The 19,448-nt window shown below is 32.2% G+C and overlaps 1 protein-coding gene across 1 annotated transcript; it reads right to left on the bottom strand.

Moving 5' to 3' along the window:
• Positions 1-1,492: 1,492 nt before the first annotated feature.
• Positions 1,493-18,908, bottom strand: LOC106475639 (chromodomain-helicase-DNA-binding protein 4-like; the record flags this gene model as incomplete). Its single annotated transcript, XM_013936319.1, has 14 exons — positions 1,493-1,634; positions 2,106-2,161; positions 2,994-3,111; positions 3,389-3,510; positions 4,590-4,727; positions 5,902-6,102; positions 6,656-6,847; positions 7,997-8,132; positions 11,169-11,312; positions 12,813-13,018; positions 14,573-14,797; positions 17,544-17,720; positions 18,222-18,365; positions 18,714-18,908. Coding segments are annotated over 14 exons (2,196 nt in total), but the record flags the coding sequence as incomplete, so codon positions are not given.
• Positions 18,909-19,448: the final 540 nt, after the last annotated feature.

Below are 19,448 nucleotides of genomic sequence, written 5' to 3' on the forward strand. Positions count from 1 at the left end.
CATGATAGATAGAGAACATGCGAAAAGAAAAAAAAGACATGAGAAAAACATTACTTTACAAACCTTAAGACTTAATAAAAAAAATTTGATATTTTGTGAATGAAAACATTGTAATGTTTACTGATAATCTTCCAACTTTCGTTAACATTGCGCTTACTAATTTAAAAGTTATAGCATGAAAACTAGCAAAATGGTTATGAGGTCGATCCGAGGGACCGAGCCCATGCTGAAAGAATTAATAAGCCCAGCACTTGGCATGACCATGTGATGAAAATGACACAGTAAAAAATTGGACCACGAAGTTAACAATGACACAGTAAGAAATTTACATTATGTATCAAATGTTCCACCATCATAGTAACAACATGTTAATCTTCATTACAAAGTTAACTCCTCACTCCAATGACTAAATAAAGAATCATTCTCATAAATCCAGTAAAATAAGTCTGCACAAAATATACTTTGTTTTTTTCCAATTACATCTCAATAGTTTTTGCACATGTTTTCTTTAATTAAAAGTATACAAGTGCTATATGTTGTTTATTAATGCTCCAAACGGAAGTTAATTATTATTTTATAATGCGTAATTTAATCAATTACAAGTAATGGATTTTTTTTTTCTTCTTTCAACTAATCAGGAAATTGCTGTATTCATATATCACATTTCAAGTATCCTATTAACCATTCTTGGTTTAAAACAAATTATTTTGAAAATAACCGAAAATATACGTTTAGTATATCACAAACATGGTAACAACAAAAATCTGTGTCTGTCTGTTATCTCAACCAAATTTGGGGGGGGGGGGGTCACAGCCCCTTACACCCCCATTATTGGAGTATTGCACACAAACGTCTTAGATACCTTGCAGAGTGAGCAAGCACTCTCTATGGAGGGATGCAATGAAAACAAATGGCAGCCACTATTGCAATAATACATAAACTTAGATGAAGTTTATACTACAACAGCCACCATAATGCTGATATGAAGAGCTGTTTCTCGAGTTTTACCCGCTTCCTACTTTGACCCGTGACCTTACAACTTCATCCCACAAGACACTTCTGCAGCCAATGACCATCAATTAATTAAAAACGTGAAAAAGTGTGGAAAGACATTAAGAGCTGGGTGTTGAAAGTGGGTAACAGAAAGCCCCCCTACTGCCACTACCTTTTCGTACAAAGTGACTTTGACCATCGCACAGTATATGCCATGTTATAAGTATAAATATAGTGAGTTCTTACAGCTTATATAAAACTGTTAATGTGGTAATAATGAATACTGTAATAATATATTTTGTTATAAATAAATAGTGTAAAAGTTAGAATTTTTGTACTATTTATCATAGCAGTCACCCCCACATTTATTTAAGTTTATAACCTGGACAAAGGACAGGTACATCAACTTATACATTATAATAAGGATTAGCTGTTTACAAAATTCGTTTAATATTTTACTTCAACACAAAACTAACAATATACAGAAAAGACTACTAACAAGGGCAGCTGCAGGAAACAAGTACGGATGATTGCAACATTTCTTCAAGTCCATCATGACATTCAACAGTGACACCTGGTGGCCTCCACCTTTGGCATTTAGGGCTTCAAAGTTACGAGTCAAGATGTATTTATAATATTTCCTGAGAATGACAAAAGGGTATGTATGTATGTATGTAACAGTTAGCAATCACTGTAAATTTAAATGTGGATTTCCATTCAAAAAAAAAAATTCAAATGTTTTTAATTTGAAATTATTCTAAGGAACTGCCATTTTGATTTTCTTTAAAAACCTAACTTTTTCTCATTACGAGTTAAAAAGTAGAAAAATATCTAAATACTTTTATTTCTCTAATACGAAAATGTACGATGACATAAAGCCTTAATATATGTATCTGATTAATACAATGAAGCTTAAAGAATACAACTTTAAACCCCTAATATCTAGCCTGACAACTTCCAGTGAAACTAGTACTCCAAGTTCTCAGTACATCCTAACATGATAAGGTAGTGGTTTCTTCTACGACAGTTTATTTACCACATTTTATTATAATAAAACTATATTAAGATATTTGTATTTTGAAGCTAAATTTCACCGAGTGACATTTGCTTACTTTTGCATTGGCGACAACTCGACTCTCAAAATAAACTCGCTCTTGGCTGGGATGTTCTGTAATATAGAAACATATTTTGTTATTAAATCATTTCCTCTCACACAGAACTGGCTTTCTTTACACTACATTATATGTTACGATTACAGAATTTCAATAAAAACTCCTGTAATGCAAGAAATATTGTCCAGAAAATTGATAATTAGGTGGATTACACTGACTGCAAATCTGTTGCTTGATAAACATGTCAACCAAACAAGTTAAAGAACATTGGGTTTTTAAATCAAAACAACACACGCACTAAACAGCCAAGACAAAAATGCCTAAGATTCAGGTGTATCCATCCCCAATTTTGAACAACTCACTGAAAGCAGCTAGCCAGCAACACTTGGCTCTATGAACTAAATAATGGGATTGACTGTCACTTTTATAATGCACCTACAAATGAAAATCTTAAGCATGTCCTGTGTCATTACATCTTAAACATTGAAGCATTCAATGCACAGTTTTGACTCACTAACCATAAGGCCACACCCAGCCCAACAAGGACAGGGTCTTGAATAACACATCTTTTTTTAATCACAATTTTGTCCTAAAAACAAGTATGAAATGAAACTAAGGCACGACTATATGCTGGACACAAAGATAGAGGTGGCAGTATTCTGAAGAGCTAAGCATAAAGATACAGTTGACAAAACTATGAAGAAACAGATAAAAAAAATACAAATGGCATGGGTTATGTATAAAGATTTGAGCACCATTTTTACTTAAGGTAAATATTAGAACTTGCAAGAGTAATATTTTGTCTTCCTTTACGTGTGAATTGGAAACTGGCTAACAGAGATATGATTACCTCGCATCAAGCTAACAAGTATAATATAAGAAGTATACCTTTAACACATCAGCTTTGAGTCTCCTCAGAAGGTGCGGGCCAAGGAGATCGTGGAGTTTCTTAACTTGTTCTTCTTTGGTTAAGTCTGCAAACTCATTCAAGAACCCTTGCAAGTCACTAAAAAAAACAACAAAATACTCAACATATTGTATCATAGGGTGATTGTAGAAAGTGTTTTATTATACTCTTAAAAAGTTTAATTTTAGAAATTTCTTGTTATTTGATGTTCATAACTGAGTTCCTCCACTAGCATTTAATCTAGTTTTATACAACCCACTTGTCAGTACAGACAAGTTTGTAAAAATAGTAAACTGTTTATTGAAATTACTTTTATGGAATTTCTTTGAGTCTTCAAGTATAGATGAATCATATGATAATAAAACTGTGTACTAACTTGAATCGTTGTGCACTCATGAAGTTCAACAAATGGAAAAGTTCCTCCAAGTTGTTCTGAAGTGGAGTTCCAGTTAAAAGCAGTTTGTGGTTGATTTTATAAGAGTTCAGAATTCGAAAAAACTGAAACATGAAAATAAAATGAAACGGGTCAGTAAAAAGTGAAATGAAAAAAGTATTATCATTTAAAAAAAAATGGATTAGTTAAAACAATAATGGAACATTTCAAACAACAAGCACAAACTCCACTACCACAGACTTGGAGAATATCAGAAAGTTTTATTAAAACAATCTTTCATTTTAGCAGCTAATTAATAATGTATGTTTTTCTCTTACAGTATGTGTTTGTTTTGGATATTTTTGTAAAGCTCTAAAAGGGCATTAACCTTTCCTAAATTGATAGACCAGAGGGATAGCAGCTAATCAACAGGACTCACCACCAACTCTTCAACTATTCTAGCTAATCAACAGGACTCACCACCAACTCTTGGTGTTCCAGATGTACTTGTGGTTTAAGTGTAGTGATTAATCTAAACTGTTGGTTCAGGTCGGATTAGGTAAGAACTTCTTTGAAGATATCCCTATCAATTTGACATACCAGCTGAATCAGAGATACGTCAATTGATTACTGCATTTACAGTGAAACATAAAAAAAAATGGGCACAATAGTATCCTTATCTTCAAAAAGAGGGATTGAAACCATATATAAAAAATCATAAGTTTCAATATTTTGTGACACTAATGACACAGTTAAGTCCACAGATGTAGTGTTGCAGTAGATGCATGATTCATTACAAGATGGTCTCCCTAGTGATTGTTAAATTAAAAATGCCAATACTAAATAAGAAGGTTGGTATAATGCCCAGTATGGTACCACAATAGTATAATCCATATAATTTCATCATGTCATATTTATATTAATATTTAATTGTTTTTTTTTGTGTGTTAGAAGTTGTGCTGAGCTTCTTTTCATTGAGATCTATTGAAAGAACCCTAAATCAATGGTTTCTGGGAATGACCCCCCTGTTGATCATCCTAGTCTTTGTACTACAAGATGCTGGGCTGGCTTGTAATGCGGGTGTTAAATGCATGGTCACAATATTGTATCCAGTTGATTTTAGCATCAAAGAAATAAAGATTTTGTATACGATATTGCACAGAGATATAAAGTAATAAAACAAAAAAGTAAAAACTATACTCACTTTTGACTGATTATTCTTCAAACGATGAGCTTCGTCCACAACCAAAACTTGCCAGTCTACAGAGCCTAATGTAGCAGCATCAATACTGATAAGTTCATACGACGTAAGCAGAACATTGAATTTTACAGGGAAATCTTTCTGTAAGTAGAAATAAAAGGAAAACTGTAAACACAGACACATTATTTAAGAAATTCACGTGAATTACAAATAAATAACAGAATATATCACACAGAACTCACTACATGTAGCAAAATCAATATTATTTAACAACACCCAATGTTCATTCAGAATTACAGGAATTCCATGCTCCCAAAGATACACATTGAGAGTTTCTTAGCTGATTTTGTGTCCTCTTCACATCCTTCCCAAAAAATTAACAATTAACAAGAAAAGTTCTTAACATAGTGAAATCAACCACACTAAGCCACAAAATGAATATTGCAATATCTCTATTTTAAAACAACCTACTCTAAAGTGGCTGGCATAGAAACTAATGATGTTTTATTTATATCCCACAGGAATGAATGAGCATTTGACTGTTACTAATCATTAAAAGTTGTCACAACTTATACAGTTAAATGTTGCTTAAACTGTAGAAGTTAAAATAAGTGTTCAAAAAAACTCTAAAACTAGCTTGTGTCAAAAATGTACTAATCACGCCCACTTCAACAGGCAAACATTCCAACAATAATGATATGATTCAGTTACTATAACAATTTTAACTGTGCCTTCAAATATGTAATAATCACATCCACTTCAACAGGCAAACATTCCAACAATAATGATATGATTCAGTTACTATAACAATTATAACTGTGTCTTCAAATATGTAATAATCACATCCACTTCAACAGGCAAACATTCCAACAATAATGATATGATTCAGTTACTATAACAATTATAACTGTGCCTTCAAATATGTAATAATCACATCCACTTCAACAGGCAAACATTCCAACAATAATGATATAGTTCAGTTACTATAACAATTATAACTGTGTCTTCAAAAAAATGTAATACTCACATCCACTTCAACAGGCAAACATTCCAACAATAATGATATAGTTCAGTTACTATAACAATTATAATTGTGTCTTCAAAAATGTAATAATCACATCTTAAAGGTCACACATACCATCTGTACCTTCTAAAAATGTTAGATGCAATTTAGATTATTTTATGAGTACTAACATCAAATCTTATTTGCTATTTTTTTCACCTAACACAAACACACATAAGCATCAATTATGAGTCACTCAACATGTATACCTTTCTAGATTAACAGCACAATCAAACACAGCCAAAACTTTACCCGAAGTCTTGAAGCCTTTGGTCCACCTCTAATTGCTCCTTCTTCAAAAGACAACTCGTGTTCTCGAATCACTGCTCGACTGTCTTTGTCACCAATATAGGTCACAACATACATGTCTGGGGCCCACATTTCAAACTCTCTCTCCCAGTTGATTATAGTTGAAAGCGGAGCACCGACGAGAAATGGACCTCGGCAATGACCCTGGAAGTTCAAGAAGTATTAACACCTCCTTAATCAATGTTAAGATCTCCTTAATAAAGAATAAAAAAGAATTCATGAAATCAAGCAATGTTACAGTACTTGAATTCCAACTAATAAGTGTTCCTGGCTTGCTACCACAACTCGGCAGTGGAAATAACGAATATATTAACAAGTTTATCATACTACTTCTATTTTTAAGCATAAGAGAGCTTAAGAACAAAAATCTAATTGTACAAAACCTTTTTTGCAAACACATAATGCTTCTTTTACGATAATAAAAGATATATAAATTTTCCAATTTTTGAAAAAATGTTGGAATGCAGAATTAAAAGTTGATTAAAAAATTCTGACAAACTCTGTTACCAAAAGATTTTGATTTTTCCAACACATTATTTTATCACACTAATAGAGATGTGTGTGCAGGTGCATATACATAGATACACACACACAGCTTTAACACACTTAGAAAGACTTTGCAACTTTATATAAATGAAAGAAAAACATTCACAGTTTTGGTTTATGTTCAACAGACTTTACAAAACAAATGTCTTACCTCTTTAAACAAGGAATATAAAAACACAATAGTCTGGATAGTTTTTCCTAAGCCCATCTCATCAGCCAGTATAATATCCGTTTTATTAGCCCAAGAGAATCTCAGCCAGTTTACACCTTCTAGCTGGTACGGATGGAGCTCACATCCAGTAACGTCAATATAAACTGGTTGCTTTTCATATTTTTTCCGTGGCTACAAATTTAAATAAACAGAAATAGTTTTTTTTTACTGTCATATTCTTCAAGTTTGTTCATATTAAACAAATCTGTATTCAACAATAAATGCCATCTATACATTAAATTTAACAGGACTGAGAAACAAGTTCAAATATGTTGCTTTTTTATAAACCCTGAAAATAAGTTGTTTTTATGAACCTCATAGTAAGTTTCTCTTACAAACTCTCAAACATGTTGTTTCAGCAATTCATGGTGAACCATGAGACATTAAGAGAGTGTTTAAGCAGGAAGATGGTATTCTTTAATAGATTGTTTAGGTAGAGTATTAATAACAAAATTTAGATGAATAGATGATAACTGCCTGTTGTAGAAATACAAGTGTAGAGGACGACATTTCGAAGGTCTTCCACCTTTTGTCTTCAGGTCAGTGTGTGCGTGTGTGTGTGTGTGTGTGTGTGCGTGTGTGTTTGGTGTTGTTGGTCTTTACAGGTATTCTGATGAATTGTGAAGGGCGTGTTATGATTGGTTGGTTTATCCATGTTTCAGATTGGTGGAGAGACTTCTGTAGATTCAACCAATGGTAGCCAAAGATTACTTACCTCTAATCCTGAATCTCTGTTTACTGAAGGTTTTATTGAGTTAATGTAAAAGGACTCATTCATTTTTATTGTCTTCCAAAATAGAAGATGGTATCGATCATTAATAAATAAGTTGAGCTACATTTCCAACCACATTTGTAATGACAGAAGTTTTGTTATAAACACTGGTTTCATATCTTCCACCTAAACAAGATTTACCAGAAGATGCACATTCTTATTTTATTTATAATTTACCTCTGTTAAAAATAACACAGGATGTAGGGGCGACATATTTTTAGGGTCAAACTCAATGCAGTGGCGAAGCTAATCAGTATACTTTCTTTGAATTACGATTTTATTACAGCATTATAAAAAATATGTTAGTCAAAATAAAGATTTTCTCGACATATATATATAAATTTATTATTGCACCTTGATTAAAAAATCTTCAATAGAAATGAAAATGTTTTATGTGATGTAAGAATGCATGGGAGAGATGGTCCTTCACCAAATTGAACCAAAACACATCTCGGTGATTTGAACCTGTTAACTTACTAAAACCTCTGCATACATAGAAGCTGACTTACATCTATTGTTGGCTTTTCTCTAGGTTTCTCGGATAGTCTTGAGTCTTCTTTCTCGTCATGTATGTGATCTTTAGATTTCTTGTTCTTGCCTTTTCCTTTACTGGGTTTCTTAGTTAAGCCTAAATCTGCAGCATTTCTACAAGATAAACGTTTTAGTATTTTCAAAGTTAAGCCTAAATCTGCAGCATTTCTACAAGATAAACATTTTAGTATTTCCAAAGTTAAGCCTAAATCTGCAGCATTTCTAAAACATAAATGTTTTAGTATTTTGAAAAAGTTTCTACCACATCAACCATAAATTATTTTACCAACTACAAATGTTTGTATCTAAACATATCTACATTCACTGTCCTACTTTGAGAAAGATAAGTATTATTACCTGTGTTAGCAAAGTATAAGTTTAATAAGGTTTACAATAATCAACTCCACTGAGTATATAACTGCAAGAGAACTGCATTAGGGACTGTATGTGTGTGTGTGTGAAAGATTTCTTTTTCACCACATGTGAAATTGAAAAGAGAATCTAGGAATAGAGGGGGGGTAATGCATTTTTTTGATTGGCAGTACCCTATGAATAATGAATTCAATGAAATGTCATATAATTATTCTCAATTAATTTAGGTTACTATACGGTGAAGTAAAGCGGACTCTAAACCTCATCAAGTACAAACATACATTTAGAATACTATTTTCCTATTATTTTAATATGTGATAATGAGTTTAGCCTAAAGTGTATTACTTCACTGATGATGTTATACAAGAGCAGGGACAATTTCTAGATGTCTGAAAAAGGATTATTATCATCTCCAGCATCTAGCCATGGTATCTTTTTCTTGTAACTTGGACTTAAGATGAAATCAATAAAACAATTTTTCCAAAGTCTGTGTACAATAATTTGATTGAAGGGTTTTAATGTATGAATAATAAAATGTGTTAATGAGTAAAACAGTTAATTCTCGATAGAAACAATGTCAAATAATACCTTTGTGACATGAACCTAAAATTATTAAAAAGTATCATGGTTCATTAATACTAATTTTTCAGGATAAGACAAAAGAACTATCTGCTTTGAGTAAATGTAAATAAATCAAATTACATGGCTATATAATGAACTTTATAGTAACCTATGTACAGATATCACTGAACCCCAGGGACTGGGTTTTAGTAACCTATGTACAGATATCACAAACCAGCCTCTGGGGTTTACAGTAACCCGTACATAAAGGTATCATAAACAGTCCCTTTGGTTCATAGTCCATAAAAGCAGTAAATATTAGCTAACATAGCAGGTGATTTTATTACAGAAGTCTTGTTATGTCTATACTTATTTCGAGAAATGAAAGGTACACTGAAATAACAATTATGAAAATGATGTTTGGCTGACAATATTTGATTTCTTACCACTGCTGAAACAAACAGGTGGTAGCTGGTATACTAAATCATTAAACAAACAGGTGGTAGCTGGTATACTAAATCATTAAATAAACATACAACTTTTTGTAATGAGTACACTTTGTAAGAAATAAGCATTGCATTTTTTTATATTTAACTAAATATGTGACGTTCTTATGACCACAAAGTTTTGATAGTGATACTGTTACAAAAGTCTTTGTAAAACAAAATGTTTTGATTTATTTTTGATATCTTAATTTTTGCATATATGAAGTACAATTAGCTAAATAGCTACATGGCAGTTCGTACAAAAAATAACTCATGTTTACTAATTCTACAGATGTTGAAGTGGTTATACCAACTGACATAATAAAAAAAAACATTATTAGAGAAAAAAATGTGCATTCCTTTTAATGTTAATTTCAGTAATATGTACCAAAATATGATATATTGTGAAATCATCCATGGTAAATTAAGCTTTATATTACTGTGATTTAAGGAAGAAGTTACAGTTTTGCCAATTGATATGTGTATGTATACAACAATTCACCTACAGGAAACTAAATAACAGCCAGTGGTACGTTTCATGCCTAAAATGTAATAATTTGATGACTATATGTCACCATTTATTCAATCCTACTTACAGGTAAATTACATACGTTTTTTATATCTGTTTAAACATAATATTTTCATAGCTTATTCTATTAAAAGCCTGAGCATGTAAAAGTTATATTTTTGTTGGACAGTTGTTAACTTTTTGGGGTTAAATATTTTATTAAATATACCAAAACTGAGTTAAAATAGAAGGTGTCTCAAATTATATGACGTATTACAATCTTAAGTCAGTACAATACAGATACACTTACGAATGTACAGTTAGTGGTGGATGAAGGACATGTACAAAGTTTTTTGCCATAATAAGTTTATAATCATTTATAACCCAATATATCATTAACTAACATGGTAAAAGAGAAGGCTATGTGCATCCTGTGGCTAGCAGAGATGAAATAATCTATTCTATTACAAAGAACATATCATAAGGTGTACTTAAACGTTCCTCCAGTTAAGAATTCTATCAAGAAGAGGTACTGACAGCTTCAAAGAGTCAGAGAGAGCATTATACAAGAAAGGAAATGAGATGGGCCAATCACGTCTGGACTTTTGTCTCTGGGACTATGTGAAGGATATCATCTACAGGACAAGGGTGATTTATCTGTGAACACTGCATGAAATGGACCACCAATGAAATTAGCTACTGTTACACCCTATATGTTGGCCAACACATGGATGAAAATGGAAAATCAACTCAATATTGTTAGGGTGTCACAAATAGAGCATATATAGAGATGTACTGATAGTAATTAGTGTGTGGGGAAAAAAAAAAACATATACATATGCTCTTGAATAACCATAAACCACATGTTTGTTGCTATTACTGTCTTGTGTTATACACATCACTATTTTCAGACACCTTACATATCCATAGTCGTTTAGATATGTAATGACTCATTTTAGTATACAAAATAAGGTTTTGTAATTACATGAATATATCCAGTCATTGCTTGGAGTTTACAATGACACATGTACATACACTAATAATGATTCATTTGGGTTCAAACTGATGTATTATATCAAAAGTCTATATTTTTGGTTCACACAAAACCTCCATGTTCTTTTTTTTTAATTAAGCAGGTATCATGCATTTAAGAAATCTGTACTATTCCTACAGTTTTGTAATAGCAACAACATTCATTTCCAAAATATGTCATCTGAAGCTCACCTGAGTTCCCAGTAGACATCGATTGCTTGTTGCAAATCTGGAATTTCAAATTCCCCAGTATTGTCACCAAATTCCCATGATGATTGATCATAAGGTAGATCCCTCCATTTAACAAGGTACTTGGTACGACCATCTTTGAGAGTTCTGGGAATCAAACACATACACAAATTATCAGTTTAAACACATCTTTACCAAAGCAATAACACAGCCACAAAATTTATGTAATCAGAAAAAAAGATCTAAAAACTGTATACAGTTTCACTGTTTCTGACAACTTCAAATTACAAAATTGAGACTGGGAAGGATTCAAAACCAGCATTATGTTTGCTAAAAGACACTATGACCAACTACGCTGCATATTTCAGTTTCCACATCATTGCACATTAAAAATGAAAACTGGCAGGACTCTTGCCTGTTAATACCAAAGACTTGAATGTCACTAACCATTAAATACCAATCACAATATATTCAGTAATTATGAATTCACTTCAATCTTCTTTATGGTGTTTCGACAATTTTAAAACTGTGACGAATGAGTAAATTAACAAAAAAAAAATCATTTATTGGCCAATAAACTAGATATTTGCAGCATTTGGATATGATAAGTTAATAAAAACATTTAACTACTTGTTAAGCATTCCTGAATGATAGTACTTAATGAGTGGTACAATCTTTTTCTACCACTACTAACAGCCCATACCACATGGTGCTTCATTTCAGTGGGATAAATTAGGCCTTTAGAGACAATTAATAAAAAGAATGCCATTCATAAAAATGTTTATACAAGTCTCTGTGCTTAGTAAAAAAACAACAACAGAGTAAATATTTGTTACATCTGGATGGTTTCCCAAGCTAAAACAATATGTGAACTAGACCGTCACATATAATGATCACTACTCATTGAGAACAATTTTTAAGTAATTATAGATTTTAACTCCTAGGTTGTTTTTTTCACACAAAAATTTGAGTTATCAATAACATTCAGTAGTGAAGAAATACTTAGCAAGTATTAATACTTTTAAATAAAGTGAAACCTAATTTTTCTCATGAACCCTACAGTGGTAAAAAGAGAGGTCAGTTTACACGACTTATCTTTCACGTGCAGCACCAATCAATCTTGCCTGGTTGCATCACATTACAACACAACCTTCTCACACTTTACTTACAACGTAGCGCACACATTGTTATATTGCTGATACTATGTTTTATAAAGTAACACAAGTTTTTTTTATCAAAATCAAAAGTTAATTAAAAGAATATCCAATCTCCATCTATACAACCTACATTAAAAATGTACGAATCTCCAAGTGTAATAATTTTCTTAAAACAGAACTGTATCAACAAAACGACATTCCGCCACTGTTTCTGAATACGAGCATAATCATTTTGGCCACCTATTCAGAAAATGAAACTAAAAATGCTTTAGATATTGAACTGATGATTTTATAATACAAATAATTTTGTCAATCTTCAAAATGCAATTGTAAATAACAAGTTCTGTTTTGAATTTTCCCAATGACAGATTTAAAGACCACTACCAACTCTCAACTCTCTCAAGAGAGCAGAAGTTTAGCTGTTCTAATTGATCAATTTATTAGGCATCAAAGGAGGTTATTATTTTTCCTAACTATAAGTTGAGCTTACTTATGGTTAATAACTCTGTGAACCTGTAGCCATTCTGGCTGGATCCCATAGCGGTAAAATCTTTCTTCTAGATTGTGTGGATCATCACGCGGAGTCTCCCTCTTCTTGTAATTATCAATGCTACTCCCGTCATCCAAAGGTGGCGGTTCATCCATGTCATTTTTTCGACAATACATACGATATACGAATGGATGGTAAACCTCCAACTGTGTGCAAGAAAAATATTTAACTACATTTCAAAATAAAAACTTTGTCTGTCACACAAATATATCAGAAGTTAGAAATAACCCGCTTTTATATATAACCTGAGCTTCATGTATACAAAAATGAATATTTTTCATGAAAGCAATCTGCTAAAACATAGCTTGGAAGTAAATACACTACTAAAAATAGCTTAACTAGTTCAAAAATTACTCATATTATGAATAAAAATTCCCTTAAACATCCATCATGCAAGAAAGGTAATTAATCCATAACACAATGTCTTTCAAGCTAAAATTAGTCACCCACAAATGTAAGTTTATAATTAAAAAAAAAGGCTTATTTCTTATCTAAAAAAAATACTACATTAAAACTTATTCCAGGAATTAAAAAAGATTTTATTTTTCCTTCCTCACATACCACACTTTTGTGCTTATTACCCTCAGCTCCACAAGTCAACAGACAAACATGGCAGGCTTACTGCATTAAACTTATGTTGTTAAACATTAGTGGAAACACATTTTGTGTTGCGAGTTTAAAGTTTGTGTATTGTTTGATGACAAATTACAATCCCCAGGTTTACTATAAAACTTCAATTTAGCTACTGTTTTATGTAATAGAAGAAAAGAACAAGTAAAATAGTAATTAATTTAACTGGAAGATCAACAAAGTTTGAACATAGGTTCAAAACAAGAAACTAACCGTGAAATAAAGTTTTATAGTATTAAGTTGATAATACTCGCTTCTTAATTAATCTCTTAAACTATTCCACATGTGGTACAATATACTTTGAGCACTGACTATAGACTATCGCTGTCTATATGGTATTTACAAAGTAAATGTTGTATAACAGGCACCTGATATTCATAAAAAACAAAAACGTAAAGAAACAACTCTTACCTGTAGTTCAAACACTCAGAAACAACTCATTCCTGAAGTTCAAACACTCAGAAACAACTCCTTCCTGAAGTTCAAACACTCAGAAACAACTCTTACCTATAGTTCAAACACTCAGAAACAACTCTTACCTATAGTTCAAACACTCAGAAACAACTCCTTCCTGAAGTTCAAACACTCAGAAACAACTCCTTCCTGAAGTTCAAACACTCAGAAACAACTCCTTCCTGTAGTTCAAACACTCAGAAACAACTCCTTCCTGAAGTTCAAACACTCAGAAACAACTCTTTCCTGTAAGTTGGAGACCCAGAAACAACTCTTTACTGAAGTTTGGAGACCCAGAAAAAACTCTTTACTGAAGTTTGGAGACCCAGAAACAACCCTTACCTGTAGTTTGGACACTCAGAAACAACTCTTACCTGTAGTTTGGACACTCAGAAACAACTCTTACCTGTAGTTTGGACACTCAGAAACAACTCTTACCTGTAGTTCACACCCAGAAACAACTCTTTCCTGTATTTTGGACACCCAGAAACAACTCTTTCCTGTAGTTCAAACACCCAGAAACAACTCTTACCTGTAGTTCAAACACCCAGAAACAACCCTTACCTGTAGTTTGGACACTCAGAAACAACCCTTACCTGTACAAGAGCAAGTCTTACCTGTAGTTCGGACACCCAGGAACAATGCCAGTAGGACATATCTGACCACTTGACAAAAAATTCTCGCATTGGTTTAGGTTGAATTTTTTTGCTTGTGGATGGCTGAGCTGCAGGAATGTCATCTTTATCTGCTTCCTCTTTTTTAGGTTCTTCACCTTCAGACTTGGGAGACTCAGCCCATCGCCAAGTCAAGATTTTACTCACTTTTCCTTTTAATGGTTCCACCTTAAAAAGGTAAAAAAACAAATCTTTCCCACACGGAACAGCTTTTCCACGCTACACAAATAGCAAGTTTATGAAAAACTAAGATAGAGATGTACAGTGAAAATAAAACAACATATATTCTTAGTGTAGGTTAGGTTTATACATAAACAAACATCACTGTACAACTTCATGGCAAAACAGATTTTAAGGTTCTCTACCAGAAGGTGTATTCAATCATTCATAATGTCTTTATTTTTTGAATAATCTTACTTGAACAAAAAAAAATGTCCTTTATAAAACAAGAATATAGGTAAACAATATTTTAGAAAACTCCCAATTCCAAAACATGGAAGACAAGGAATTTCAGGGAAAATAAACTGCTCCATCCACAAATCTATGCAAGTCAATAAACCTATAATAACCATAAAAATTATTCAACAAAAGTTTTCAAATTTTATTCACTTCATTTCAAACTAGATTAACCAGCAAGTCATCTCTTAAATTTCAATAATGGTTCAACTGAAAATTATTCAAAACATTTTATTTTTAAACCCAAAGAGAAGCGTGGACTACGGCAATTCACAAATATTCAATGATTACCATAATTCCAGAAGTAGGAATAAAATTTAATTAGTGTTTGCTATATCAGAATAAAAAAATTAAAAATCTCTTAACTATTGAAAAAAGGGGAAAATTCAGCAGAACATTGAAAGAAAATGTAAAAACTCAAATTTCTGATTTATAAATATATACCTTTATATTTAATAAAGGAAGCAAATGTGCAACTGCAACATTAAAAAGATGAGATTGGAGTAAAATTTAAGTCATTTGTGCATTATTTCCACAACTCGGGAAGAGTTAAAATTCTCTAACTTTTTGTAGGCCTTTCCCAAACCAAAATATGCTATTCTCCATTTTATTTATGTTTGTAATGTATCATTGGACTATCAACTACAATAATACGTGAAACTGAAAAACATTATTTATGTATTGTTTAATAAAGACAATAAGACTGTATACTACGAGTCACAGTTTACTTAAAAGTCATCTAGCAAGGTTTCGATACGATCAGTCATGCCATACGCCTATATTTGTTGACCAGTTTCTCCTGAAACAAGACAATATGAGACTGAAGAGGATGCACAAATGTGTCGAAACTAGTTTCTCTGATATCAGACTTCTGACAGTTTGTTCTGTTTACTGTATTTTTTCGCTAATAAACAGATGTATAATGTTACGAGTTTAAAGCTATTTAGGATAAACACATGTAGTTTCATGTTACAATTTGAAGTCATTATAGAAAGAAATAAAAGAAAATTTAGATTTATTTCAATTTTTTTTTTTTTGTGGTTACAAGGTTGATCAAAATTGATGGTCCTCGTAAAGATTTAAGGTAGAAAAAAATAACATAAGATATAAAGTTTTACTGACAAAAACATCTGAAATTTATTTATGAAGTTTCAGAGATTATCCAAATGAAATCTGAGATTTTTCAGATGAAGAAAACTACTTTTAAGAGTATCAAGAAAATCACTTTGCACACGCAGCAGCCAACACTTTGACTATATATTCTGATTCCTTGTTTACCAATGACTCTTAATGATTAGTGAAAGCCTGTGAAATTACGTGAAGACATACACACAAAACATAGATGTTACAGTATGGAAACTATAAAGGTCAATTTGGGGTCACAAATTTGGCTGATCCGATTAAGCCTGTAAAATTTGCAAGATAAAATAACGTTTTAAATAGAAACAGCTTATTTCTGAATAGTAATTTGTTAAGGGCTTTTAGGCTGTGGTAAAACAATCCTCATTGACATTTAAGAGAACAACACAAAGCCTTGTCCAGAGTTCTTACATTCCATTTAGGGATAAACAGTTATTGTTTACATAATCTATTATGGTTGCCTTCATACTCACAAAAATTAACGATAAACAACAACAGAAAAAAAACAAACAATGTTTATGCATAAAACAGGCATAATGATATGCTAAATGTACAAGAATTAATTTTTATGCAATTATTTTTTTGTGGTAATTATATGTATATTTTTTTTGGAATCCACATCCTAGAAACACCACTGAATTACATGAAATTCACAAACTTTTCATAGTTCTTGTCTGTAAAATGAAATTGCCCGATGCTTCCCAAGCTGTGAAAAAAAATTAAAAATTCATTGACTTTTCCCAATTCCCCCAACTCATTGGAACCATTCACGTGCCATGATGACTCCAGTCAAAATTTTGAATCAATCACTGCAAAAATAATGAAATAGACAGTGCAACTAAAGATGTTGCCAGAACTCATCTGCTTTCTTTGGAAACTAAAAAAAGTTTAAAGTTCCATTGTTTAACCCTTTTGATGCTATTACTGGATTTATCCAACTTGACATTTATAGGCATTTGGTGCAACAAGCGAATTTACCCCAAGGTTTCACAAAAACTTTTCCTCGTAGTGCGACAATCGAGATACTCACACGTCCTTAATTTCCCACCTTATTACTGCACGTGTTTACATCACCAGACAAAAGTTCAACTAGTGGATTTTGATATCAAAAAAGTACTAAAAAAGGTTAAATTCTAAATTTAATTTTTTAGTGGATAATTGACACTTTTCAAGAACCCACCCGAAATTTAATTCTGCACTCAAAGGGTCAAAAGCCCTCAAAGTGAAGGGCTATGTACCTTTTTTTTTTTAACACATACAGGAAAATAATAAATTAGTTCATATGAGCCAATACTATAAAAGCTATTTAGAGGCTTACGGAACAGCGAGGACAATGCCACTCTCCATCAGGAATGTTCTTCAAAGGGGGATTCAGGCAAAAGGTGTGGTATGCTGACGGGCAACTATCACAACACAAGAGTTCTCCACCATCTTTGCATACCCGGCAGAATTCCATGTGTTCATCGTTGTCTTGCTCTTGAATGTCTTCTCCCTCCTGTATGGGTAAAAAATGTCCCCACCACAATTACAGCACTGTTATTAGTTACCAACCCAATGAAAAGTACCAAAGCACCCAGAATCCATTATTACTCCAAACTGTCAGATACATCATTAATGCTATCTGTTTTTAAAGAAGAAAAAAAAAACTTTATTATAAAGCACTGATTTTTCTACAAATTACAGATTTAAAATTCTTATTTCTGTTTTATTTTACACTCTGTATCCATTCCTATTCATTAACTTGGGTGAATCAAGATAAGAAAAAAAAGAAACTGATTTCAAGTCTAAATCAATAGTTTTATGACACCTATAAACACTATCACCAGTTCCACTTTAACTGAGGACTTTTAAGCATAAATCCATTACCAAATCTAAAATCATTAAGAATGGGGTAAGGAGTAATAAATCAATACTATTTTTTTTTTAACTTGTTCAATCTTCAATACCAAGGTTAGCCACCCATCAAAATAAACCACCTGAATATTCTGATACATACACAGTGGGGACAACTCCATTTCCCTTCTGGGGCCTCTTCCAGCTCAGGGTCCAAACACACCAGGTGATAAGCCCGAGGACAGGTGTCACAGAGAATGATCTCTCCCCCTTGCTGGCAAACCTCACAATAATCTTGATGGTCAGTCTAGAAAGACAAGGTTAACAAGTTTAAGGTTGAACACATCCCATCATTGCTTTTTATGTCTCCCAAAATTAAACAGAAAAATTTTGTACTGATAAAATAAAGTCTGTAACTAAAAGAAATAATCACTCTATGAGAAGTAGATTTTTTATTTTAAACTTAATAAGGTAGAAGATACCAAAAATACCTCAAAATATTCACTGACATACAAGTCTCACAAGCAAGATTCAATTCTGTATTTAATGATAATATGTTTAATGAATGTTCCAGCACAATATTACTTTTTTTTTTTATTAAGCCTGCATATAATCTGTCAAGTATTTCACTAATAAGGATACATAACAATCTCACCTCATAGCCATCGTTTTCTGCATCAGAACTTGGAAAACTAGCCGTTGTTTTTGTTTTTTTCTTTTTCTTACTTTTCTTTGTTTTACTTTTCTTTTTTGATTCACTCTTTGATGGTGGTGTAGCATTCTGGGCTTCCTCTAAAGCAGCTTCAAAATCTGCATCACTTTTAGACTCGCTAAAACTGTCCTCGTCTTCCTAGAAGCACAGTACTTCAATCATTACTACAACTGTAGTCTTCTCAGAAAACATTACGTACAATTATGACAGATGGATAGTGAGGATATAAATACAAAGAAAGAACAACATATACAACTGTTAGTGAAAAATACATAATATCATGTATGTCAGCTAAAATAACACAAGTTTCTTCTCAGAAGACTCTGTATACGAGTGAAAAGTATACATGAAAGTACCAAGACTAGACTCCTAGCTTTTGTACTAATATTTTGTTCAAAAAGTTTTTATACTTTTTTATCATTAATTCATGCACATCTAGAGCAGTACTGAAATTCTAAGAACCCACGAGTGAGAATCTATTATGCTACATCAACTACACATTACGATCTCCAGTGCAACTTTCTCGAACAGCAACTGTTTGGTGTGAACCTGATTAAGCAAATTAATTGCAATCACTTGGATGATATATGAATTCCAACATTCTTATTTAACAATGTAAATGAACTATAAAATGGAGGCAGAATCCCAAACATTCTACAAAATCATTTCTGTTGCCAA

Source organism: Limulus polyphemus, unplaced genomic scaffold (assembly GCF_000517525.1).
Source record: "Limulus polyphemus unplaced genomic scaffold, Limulus_polyphemus-2.1.2 Scaffold8906, whole genome shotgun sequence".
NCBI lineage: Eukaryota > Metazoa > Arthropoda > Merostomata > Xiphosura > Limulidae > Limulus > Limulus polyphemus.